We start from the raw sequence: 12,424 nt of genomic DNA, 5'->3' as shown, positions 1-12,424 counted from the left end.
GAAATATCACTTCATAAAAAAATTGTCAATGGAAAAGTCACACCTTATATTTTGACAAGTAATGGCACAGCAGAGAATGAAGCAACAAAACAAATCGCTCAGTTAAAACGTCAAAAACAAATTTTAAAAAAACAACCAAAGTAGATGGTGGAGTATTTTATTTTGTATGCAGCCTGTGGCTGTTGGTTGCATCGTTAATGGGAATGGGGCTTTGCCGCTGATGCAGTGCCCCCTATCCAGTAAGGTGGTACTCATTTTTACGACCTCAAAAAATGCCCTGGTATTCCCAAGGCGGGAGCATGTGGGTGAAGTTTCCCCTCAATCTGTCAAGCCATTCTGGAGATTCTTAACTTTGGTTTATTTTTCAAAAAAAGAAAAAAAAAAATCAGAGCTGCCTAAACCATGTGACCTTACATCATAGGTGGAGAACTTTGTTCTTCATGGATCAGTGATCATACCTGTAAAATGTGTTGCCTCAATCTGTTCAGTCATTTTGGAGATTTCTGAAGGTTTTTATGTTATTAAAAAAAAAAAATTATACTATATATATATATATATATATATATATATATATATATATATATATATATATATATATATATATATATATATATATATATACACACACACACACACACACACACACACACACACACACACACACACACACACACACACACACACACACACACACACACACACACACACAATCTGCAAATTCTGAACATGGTGAACCTTTCTTGGTGGCATCCAATTTATTGCCCCCAGAGCCCGCCATCATGCAAGATAGATTGTCAAGGCATTATCTATTGGTACGGACCAGTATATTCATTTAATCGTGCTTGAAAAAAGGTTACGTTTGTTGTGAAGTAACATTACACACACACACACACACACACACACACACACACACACACACACACACACACACACACACACACACACACACACACACACACACACACACACACACACACGTGATGAAGTCATCAATTCCCTCCAACAAAAAAAAAACCCAATCCCTAACTGGAAAATAAAATTAACAAAAGGAAAATAAATCCATGTTTATTAATGTCAGCAATGCAAATGTCAGGCCAAAAAATAATAATAAAATTATATATACACACACACACACACACACACACACACACACACACACACACACACACACACACACACACACACACACACACACACACACACACACACACACACACACACACACACACACACACACACACACACACACACACACGCGCACACACGACAGACTTGTCAGGGAAGAACAAAGTAAAACATTTCCCAGCTCTAACCCAAGTGCATGTGAATATACAAGCATATGCAGTGAATGGGGGGAGGGGCTCAAGATGTCAGTGATGGAGGTAGGGTTGAAGATTTGCAGCTCAAAGAGAGAGTGTAATGACATCGGTCTTTCAACACCATTTATTTTAAATGTGACAGGGGGCACGAGATATCTGGTCAAAGGAACATAATCCTACCACTTCCAACCATGTTATTTCAAGCACTCACAGGACCACAACACACGTTTCATCGATATACCTCAATCAGAGGACTGAAAAGTTATGAGAATCACTGGCCATTGATCACTTCAAATGCACCTCAACAAATGTCATATACAACAAATACTTGTTTTACATGGGGGTTATATTTCTGGAACCTCGTCCAACACCCCCCACCCGTAAAACAAGACCAAGGGGCTATGGGGAAAAGGGGGATTAGGTTCCAGGATTCATCCCCTCACCTCATGTCACAGTTTATGGGAGTCACCCAATGTGCAGCATAAAACCAGAACATTCACTATCCCATGAATTTTCTGCATATTTCTTTATTCTGGGATACTGGACCAACACCATAATGTCTGCCCAGTGAGCAAGAGTTTTCCTCTTGAGTGCCATGGTTAAACATCACCGAGGGCAATAATAACCAAAAATAAAAGGAATTGATTACAATTCCAATGAGTGCAGTGTTGATGTGGAGATATAGGTACAGTATACTGTGGAGTACTGCACCCACTGCACATCTCAGAACGGCGTGCAGAAAAGTCTGCGTGTAAAGTTGAAACCGTGTAAAACAAGTGTTTACTGGACTCCAAAAAAAAATAAAAAACAGCACTCTGCAACGAGCTATATAATCAGCGAGACAGGGCAATGGGTGAAGACTTGGTGACAGTTTCCATAAATACTTCTAAGATGCAAGAACTAAGTGCACAAACTTTTCAAAGGCAATAACTTAATGCTTCAACCGGCCTGAGCATTCTAGTGACCAGATGACAGTCTATGTAATCACTCAATCATGGCAATAATAGGTCCAATAACACACACCAAAGATTTTTTTTCCAACACTGTAAAGTTGCACAAAATTCATTCAATGAGCACTTTTCTGTCATGCAAATTTAAATTCAGTTCTTCGTTTCTTTCCTAACTTCTTTTTAATCTCGCAACTACATACTTTTACATTTCGTTTATTTTTCCCTTTTCTCCATTATCCAATTTTTTTATTTTATTTTAAGTATAAACAATGTGTACAAGCCTTTTATACGGCGCTCCATGGAGCATGGCTTTCCCCACTCTGGGATGATTTTTATTTTTTAGTTTATCTGGAATTGCAATGCCAATCAAGGTATTGTCACCATGCATTGGCTGTTGGTCTGTTTCCTATTTTGACTTCTTCGGCCAAACCGTTGGGCCGATCCAGCTGAAGTTTGGCAGCAACGTTCTGCTCCTGACTGGTGTAGGGGATTACATAGCTCGCTCGGGTCACATGACCAAGCATGTCAAAATGCTGACTTAGTAAATTTCTTCATAAAATATTCTCCAGACCCACTAGTCAGAATGCTACCAAATTTGGGTTACAACATTAGGCCAAGGCCAATACAGGCTACTACGTCCAGTGGACCTTTTTTCTATTATTAACGAGAAACAATGGGCCATTGTTACTCATTTTTGTGTTCATCCTACTTTTCTGCTTGCCTATTTCTACACCCATCCTCGCCCACCCCACAACAAACAAAAAATAATAATCTCACACACACACACACACACACACACACACACACACACACACCTCACCTCCACCTTGCATCATCTTATAAAACTTGCTCTCGATGTGCAGCTGAGGGTGTTTCGTTTTAACACATTCCAACTTGATAGCAACCTCTTCTGCTGTAGCAATGGTTGTTCCTGTGAAAAGCATAAACAGATGGGTCGATTAATCTGGTACTGTTCATGAGGGTTGGGGACTGTTGAAGCAGCTTCCTCGGCAAATTACACTGCATGGTTTAACCATTGAAAGGAAAACGACAAATATAAAACCACCACAATGGTACGACAAAGATGATGGCTTAAAATCGTTTTATGATTAGGTTTTCACACTCGTCTGTCTGTGAACAGGATATCTCAAAAAGTTATGGACTGACTTGGACAGGATGAATCAATTCGATTTTTGTGAAGATCCAAATTCGGATAAGAGAATTTTTTTATTTTTATTATTATTTTGAAAGCAATTCTTTACGATTGAGAGATGGGGACAAACAGGAAATAAAGCAAAATATCAAGACATCACAAAGTTGTAAACAGATTCGGACGAAACTTGGTGGATGAGTTGGTTAAGTGACAAGAACAAGCCGATTCGATTTTTGGATGTCCGGATCCAGGTCCGGCCTATCAGGAGGATACAAAATGTAAACTGTTCAGCCTGGCAGAGGTATGCACTCGACCAAGTGTCGTTCTAGTTTAAACAGTTCTTCCAAAAAAATAGAATCACAGCTTAGTATTACACATTCTTTGAGAGGCCTCAGCTCCTGCAGTGCATATGCACATTTCAGAGATCTTGCTATGTACAACATTACACACCCATTCATCCTGATAAAACACAAGGCAGTGTACATGGCACAGCAATAAAATATTCAGATCTCTGCAGACATCCTACCCAACACACCCAGTAGGATGGTCCTTTTTTGAAGTTATGATTTTAAAATCTCCACATTAATCATTTTCCTCCAATCAACAAATAAATAATTCACTCCAAGTTTTATCCATATTGATTAACATTTAGGGGTTGCTCAATGAGGTTTATGTTTTACCTTGTGGCTCACATCACATCTGCAAATTCTGAACATGGTGAACCTTTCTTGGTGGCATCCAATTTATTGCGCCCAGAGCCCGCCATCATGCAAGATAGATTGCCAAGGCATTATCTATTGGTACGGGCCAGTGTATTCATTTAATAGTGCTTGAAAAAAAGGTTATGTTTGTTGTTAAGTAACAACAACATCAACACGAGGAGAACTAAAACAACAGCTTGAGAAGGACGACGAGGAGAGAAAGGTATTCACATGGTCCCTTGAGCTTCCACGCTCTGTTTCGAGGGGTGCATATCATTTTATAAATGACACCCAGTGAATGAGGAATCATGGTCTTCTGTACACGAACTCAGCGAGGTATTCCCCCTTCCGACGATGATGATGATGATCCCACTGTGCGCTGGTCGGTGGATATTGAGCTTCTTCTTATACATACACTTGTGGACGTATTCATCTTAGCTGAATTCCCTCAACTATTCATGAAATCACTGCACTCCTTTTACCTTGGTGACAATTCCAACACTGCTCCTTATTATATATTCCTGCGTTGGCCAGTGTGACCACTCCTTGGCTTTTTTCACAAGATCTTGGCTATTCGTTGTTCACCTTGGCGTCTTGGTTTTCGAAAGGTTTTCTTGGCGTATTGGTTTTCTATTATCATCACTTTTCCGAAACCTTGTGAATTCTTGCCTTTTTTCATTGGCTCACCTTGGCATTTATGAAAATGAGGAGTGGTCACACTGGCGTTAGCACCATTTTGAGAAGACACTCGGAGTATTGACTGGTGCATATCCTTGGAGCTTATTCGTCCCTCCAACCACCTTATCTTTTTCAGCTTGGAGTTCTTATTCCTTATCAACGGTGCAGCTGTACCGGCTTACTGGTTCTTCTCCATGCTTCAGCGATTCACCTTCTGAGGACTGGTTGAATATGGTTTGCACAGACATGGAAGACCAAATTTCAAAGAGCTTTCTTAGACAAAAACAAAAATAGTTGTTTTCCAAGATTTCGTACACATGGTATATACAAGAAGTGACATTGAAATAAACCACAATAAAAAGAATGAAACCTTATTTAGTTTCTGTTATTACATTGAATATTTAAGAAATGCATGTATCCCTACATCCAAAATATACCAGCTTCACATGTTATACCAAAAAAAACTATTCCAAGTAAAACCTTTTGATAAGACAGACAGACAGACAACCGGAAAAGAACCAATTGCTTCATCCCGCTTTTTGCTTCGTGTATGCAGGGTAATAATTCTGTGAACAGTCTGATACATGAAAAATTCACACACTCAACTGAAGAATATTCTGATTGATCAAACTGTTTTTATTTTTGTAGTTCCTTCAACTCTTCTTTCTTTGTAAAAAAGACCTGTGCAAGCTGTTAGATTTGCTGATGCACGTTAAACTATATGGTATTCATAGAATACTTACCCCGAGCAGTCTCGAGGACTTGGGTGGAAAATTTGTAATTTAAAAAAAAAAAATTAAATTCAAATCAAATTGAAGACCAAAATAAAATAGGTACTGCATTGGAGTCATCAGAAAGAAACTGAACAAGTGAAAAGCAATGAAGAAGTCATCAGGAGGAACCAGGATAGGACTCAGGTTTCAACTGCTACTCCATCCATCCATCCATTGGGACCATACTCTGTACAGAGCGTTGGTGCTGCCAAAGCAGACTCCTTGGCGATTGGACACAATCCTGGACAGGTCTTCACTCTGACAGTATACCGGCAAGCTGGCACTCATTTTGCCGACCTCAGAAGGATGACAGGCAGAGTTAACCCCACCTGGTATTAATTCAACAGGAAAGTGGGGGTTTGCACTCAGGATACTAGGACCCCAAGCCCACCACCCAAACCAGTAAGCCAACACCAAGCATTAACTGCTACTCGACTACTGTCAAAACCTATCCAAGTGAGTCTTAGTAATAAAAATATTTTTTAAAATTAAAAAATCCCTATCGTGTCCATCTTGTATTCCCCATGTTCCTCGCCCCATCCCTCTCCCTTCCACAGATCTCCTAATGTCTCTGTTCCCACTGTTTTGGCCTTCCGTATTCCACCCCCCTTGTTGTGTGTTTGCTCCCATACGAGCCTTGACAATGTATACAAAAAAAAAAGTTCTAGAGAATAATATTTTTAAGTTTTAAGATAAATCCAATATGGCTGCCAAACTGTGACCGATGACATCGGTGGGGAACGTTTTATTACTCATGGATTCCCAGTCATACCTGTAAAATTTCTCCCCGATATGTTCAGCCGTTTGAGAATATGTTTTTTTAAGCTAAAAAGTAAATAAATAAATAAATTTGAAATTGCTGCCGAACCATGTGACCGATGACGTCAATAATCATTAAACCATTCCATATGAATAGTCGCACCGTTGGTGAAAATTGCGTCAATTCAACAGGCGGTTCCAGAGAAAATGGAGTAAAATGCAGACACGCACGTACGTAAGCACGGGACCAATCGCTTAACGAGCATGGGACAATTACTGCTCTCCTCAGCCTTCCATGCTAGTTCATCAGAAGATTTTGGCAAACCATTAATGTCCGTCTTCAGACGTTTCAAATCAGTCGTTTCTTCAAGCTTTTTCTTGCCATCGCTGGGTTGCGTTATTTTACACATCAAGATTGAGTTGGTATTTTATGCGTGCACCAGCGCAGAAAGTAAGTTTCTTGTCCAGTTGGACATTTTGAACTCTCCCGCATCATTAAGAGGATCGCAGATGATTATTTGGGCCACGATTGACAACTCCTTCAGGTTTTCAACCTCGATCACTTTATTCACGAAAAAAAAAAAAAAAAACCTCGTTCCACTGTTGCTTAGCCATGGGTTAAAAGTAACAGCAGTTTGCCAAATTCCTGTTTCTGTGCTAAATCAGAATGCCATAAATGATGGCATCTATCCTTTGAATCAAAATGTGTGTGTGTCTGAAGGGAGCATCATCTCAGTATCTTGTATATACTGTCCAAGGGCTTCGTCCCCCATTCCAGCAGCGATCTACTTTGCATCAACCAAGGTTGTCGTCAGGGCTCGCCTCATCAATTTCACCACCAAGTCATTCTTATAGAAATGCCATGGTTCAAGACAGGCCAAGCTTCCAGCAAGAGGGTACTTTATGGGAGATTTAATCAACCGGCTTGCACACCATTTTGACAAGAGTTCTGCATTCCATGCAAAATTCCAGAACACCTCCGTCAGACACCTTTTTGGTACGAGCGGCTTTTAAGCTTTGTCAGCAGTCAGTTGAACACCTAGATTGGAAAGCTCTGCAAAGTTATTTCGGTCACTGGCATCAAAGGAAGACAGCTGCAATGCTGTCAAGGAAGCTTCCTCATGACTTTTCACACATCTCTCAAGGACACTCTAGATAAGGTTCTTCAGATCATTGGTGATGTATGGGAGAATAAGTTGATCAGTTTGATATTTGGTAAAAAAGTGCAATTTGTTGACAAACAGATCATTTCAGTGTAGCTCATGTAATCAGATGTTTTGACAAATCCGTGTATGTTGGCAAAGGACTGATTGGCTACTGTAGATTTGTGATCATCTTCTTGTTTACCATGTCCAAATGCAGTCTGCAATTATAGAGGAGCTGACACTTGTACTTGCTGCACTTGTTGAAGTTTGGATCAGGGTAATTTGTGCCTGGGATGGATCTGTAATGAAACAAGATTTCATAATGATTTGCAGCCTAATCCGTCACTCATATTGTCGCCATGATGAAAACAAAAACAAAAAAAAAAAACCGTAATAATAATAAAGCAGCTTGAAAATTTGTATCGCTTACATGGAATCAACAAATTACAATGATCAATTATCCTCATTTTCATAGAAACTTGAGGTAAATAAATTATGCTCATCACATGAGGTGGATTTTCGGACTCCGGTAAACCCTGGTTTTATGCGGGGAGGTTACGTTTCCTCTCACCTATAAACTCACCTGTCATGTACTGGAGCGGTTGTTTACTGGAATCCAATTCTCTCGTAGTAAAAAAACAAACAAAAAAAAAAACAGAGCATTCACAACCCCTTATGTTTTCTGTGCATTTCTTGACTTCAGATACTGGACACAAACGACATAATGTCTGCCAAGTGACACCACGCACTCTCGCCTCGACAAAAAAAGGCAATAATAACCGAAAACAAGGAATGAAAGGAATATATTGCAATTCCATGGAATACAGAGCTGACGTAGAGAAAGGTACAGGATAGTATTGCACGTGCTGTGCATCTCAGTTATCACCTGCACCGCAGCAGCACGACAGTGGACACGGCCCACACAGGGAGAAGGGGGGGAGGGTGGGGTATACCACGCAAAAACAGAACAGTTTACAAAAAAATTATATATGAAGTCAAAACCACGTAAAGTCAGGAAACCAAGCCAGCATAAAGCAAAGTTTGGATTATATTTAGGTAAACAGACAATACACATAAACAAAATACAACTGAAGTATAAATACCAGTCCAGGAGCCAAATAATTCCACAATACAGGAGTGAGATCGGTCATTTGCAATCATATGTGACGCCATGATTTGGTGCTGGGTGCCTCTCACGTGACCTCGAAGTGCACTTCCCCCATATCAAAAGTCTTCTCACAGACCAGTGCATCTGGCCTCGTGAACAGACTTCTTCACGAGCCAATTCCAGAAGTGAACGTGCTTCAGCCACAAGGAGTTAAAATAGCAAATCGTTGACATTTCTCAAATTCTCTTTTCCTTTCCCTTTACAGACAAAGTAGCTACTTCCTGCTTAAATCAGGACTTTTCCAAAAGCACTTGCATAATGTATGCACAACCTGACATCATGCATTAAAACCGTTCAGTCAAGTGTTCTCCATTCCACATATGGCACGCTGATCTCCCTGGCAGCCCGACAAGTTCATGCCATTTTGCTTTATCCACCACCTCTACCTGCTGGATGCTTCGGCTCTCAGTGCGATAAAAAGAATACACTGCTGTTTTGGGTGCATTTTATCACCTTGGTACTCTGCCTTGCCTTTGCTCCCCCTCCCCCACCACCACCATTCCAGCACATCCCCGCCCAACACGCAGCCTTCCCTCCCCCCTCACCCTCACCGCCACCCAATAGGCCTTCCCTCACCCTCTCCCCACAGATTATACATTATATATCAATACTGATAGTATCTCAAAATTTAAGGACCAGATTCCATTTTGTTGCGACATAAAATAAATTTTCCTCAACATGGTTGAGAGAAAGCTTTGATGGATTTCAAATTTATTTCAGACTGCTTATCACACTAGGACGAAGTCATTAGTAGACATCAGTGTAATTTTACAAGGACATCGGTAAAGTCAAAATAAAAATAAAATAACATTTTTTAAAAACGGTATAATGTATGGGATATAGACCTTAGTTTCCATTTCCATCCTGATGAGTAATCAATTCAAATGGGAATGGCAAACGCATCCGTCCATGTTGTGTAAACAGCAAAGTCAACACGATGAACATTAGTAGCAGCTGAACCAGATTGAAAGGCAGTGAATCTGTGCACAATTTTGCCCGACATGTTTGACAATCTTTCAATTTGTAGAAATACGGTGGTCTTCGGTGGTCAAAACCAGACTCGGTGAGATAATAAGAGTATCTCCTCATTGTCTGAGAGGTCAGTGGTTGAAATCCCGACCGAGTTATACCAGACTAAAAATGGTGTGTTGCTTCCTTGCTTGCCCTTAAGCATTTATAAGGAGAGAGCATGGCCAATATCCACAGGTATAAGGAAATGCCAATTTGAGCTGTAATTTCCTTGACAGGAGCACAAATATATATATATATATATATATATATATATATATATATATATATATATATATATATATATATATATATATATATATATATATATATATATATATATATATATATATATATATATATATATATATATATATATATATATATATATATATATATATATATATATATATATATATATAATTCCATGTGTGTATGTGACCGCTGTTTCTCGACAACCACTGGTCCGATCCAATTGAAACTTGCCAGGTATATTGCTGGGGACCTGAGTATGTGCCTTTTCAAGATTTGATATTAATCGGACAAGTGGTTCCCAAGTTATGGCCATTTGTTGACCAACCAATGAAAGGACACGTTGCTGCATAGGCGTGGCTGCGTAGGCCGGTGCACGGCCGGCCGACGATGACTTCACGTGCCGGTTACGATCGGGATCGGTGCCTTAGTTACCGTGGCGTAGGAGTGGCAATGGTCAATGGCAGCGAATGTCATGGCAAGGAAAGACAGGGAGGTAAACTTGATTTTAATTAACTCTGTGTGTGTGTAAGTATCACAGCAGTTGTTACTTCAATGCAAGCGATAATTCGTGGAATGCATGTGAACATTCCATACGGGCACGCACCACTTCCGGATAGTGATGACTTAATGTATTCTAATAATTTCGATTTCTTATGCGCATTTATAGGTAAACACAATGCCCCAATTCAGTCGTTTACGAGAGCGAAGGAATGGCCTGTGTGTTTGTTTGAAAGATGTTTTTTTTTTTTTTTTTTTTGCACGTACGTTTGTTTTTCTTTCTTTTCGCATCTCTTCTCTGTTTTTCCTTGCAATGACATTGCGAAAAGGCAAAATACGTTGGCGCTAATTGAATAATTGGCCATTAAAACTAAATTGCGAATAATCATAACTGCGATATGCGAACTTCCGGATAGTGACTACTTATTGTATTCTTTCTCGACTTACTGTATTCTTTCTTTCTCTATTTTCTTAAACACAATGCCCCAATCCAGTCGTCGTTTATGACAGCGAAGGAACGGCCTGTGTGGTTGTTTGAAAGTTTTTGTTTTTGCACGTACGGCCACGCGAGAGCGAAGGAACAGCCTGTGTGGTTGTTTCTGGGAAGCGGTTTTAAAGTTTTTTTTTTGCACGTACTAGTAAATGTATATATATATATATATATATATATATATATATATATATATATATATATATATATATATATATATATATATATATATATATATATATATATATATATATATATATATATATATAAACTTCAAAGCAATGGTAAAAAAAAAATGCATAAAAGTACGCAAAAGGAGCAAACAATAAGTTGTAAAAGATCCTTTTTCATGAGTTTTACATCCTCATTGAGATTCAGATAGATATGCAATATTGTTATGGTTTTGAAAAAGACCCCGGGGTGACGCGAGTGAAATTCCATGGAATGATTGTGGTGCAACTGTCCTGTGTATAGAGCAAGTTAAAAGATTGTGTAAGGGTTTTTTGTGCTTGGGGTCAAGTGAATTGTTGTGTGACACTGCATTCTGTACATACAGTACGTGCCTTATTTCTAATCGACTGTTTCCAACCTGCTTAATTCTCTTTACACCATTGGTTCAACATACCATACACAATGGGATCCGGTGATACATCGATGTACCAGGATTGGCATTCTGAATATACCGAAAATGCATACAAATATAAAATAAATAAATACCGGTATATCACCAACAAATCAAAGACAGGTGTTTACAATGTTTAAATACCGGTATATGATTTTAAAAGCTTTGATGCACTCGGCGTCTCGGTTAAACATGGAACAGGAAGAGTGAAACAGGAAGTAGTAAGTACAGTACGTTTTAACATTTAACCCATAGCATCCGAGCACCCATACAAGCAATCACGTTTTTCTTTACCCTCGTGCCAGATTTCAAAGCAATTGCCAATTGATTATTTAAATGATTCGGGTGTGCTTTAGAAATCCTGTGCCGAGTCAGTGATACCGGTGGAAAGCGATAACGGCACAGCATTCCGTGACAGTCATAGCAGTATGGAGACGGCAATGAATCGACACCTGCGTCGATTACCAATACTGATGTTGCTTTAAAACAAAATCATTTTAAATAAAAGTTGAAGTTGGAAGTAAAATAACCGTTCTCATCATGGGGGAGAAAAAAGCCCCGTGTGGGAATAATTTGAAAAATTACCGTGTGTCAATGATGTGTACGTCATATGAATACGCAATGGACCATTGCGTATTTTTGGAACCTGCATAAAAAATAAATTTCTTCAATAATATCGAGATACCAATTGGCATGACCCCACCAGTATAAGACATCAAATATATATATATATATATATATATATATATATATATATATATATATATATATATATATATATATATATATATATATATATATATATATATATATATATATATATATATATATATATATATATATATATATATATATATATATATATATACATTGTTGCGGATTCGCGCCCGCCGGCGTGCGGACGG

General features: G+C 38.9%; 1 protein-coding gene across 3 annotated transcripts in view; it reads right to left on the bottom strand.

Moving 5' to 3' along the window:
• LOC147034541 (casein kinase I-like) overlaps positions 1 to 12,424 on the bottom strand; it is an 84,662-nt gene that overhangs the window by 45,765 nt on the left and 26,473 nt on the right. For all 3 annotated transcript variants that reach the window (XM_085885044.1, XM_085885034.1, XM_085885028.1), the window contains exon 3: positions 3,090 to 3,200. In XM_085885044.1, the coding sequence (XP_085741170.1) occupies positions 3,090 to 3,200 (111 nt within the window). The remainder of the gene's footprint in view (positions 1 to 3,089; positions 3,201 to 12,424) is intronic.

The sequence above is a fragment of the Eptatretus burgeri genome, chromosome 1 (assembly GCF_056783735.1).
Source record: "Eptatretus burgeri isolate ZD-2024b chromosome 1, Ebu_testis_v1, whole genome shotgun sequence".
NCBI classification, from domain to species: domain Eukaryota; kingdom Metazoa; phylum Chordata; class Myxini; order Myxiniformes; family Myxinidae; genus Eptatretus; species Eptatretus burgeri.
Note: the sequence above shows the minus strand (reverse complement) of the source record. Positions and strands in the feature narration are given on the sequence as shown.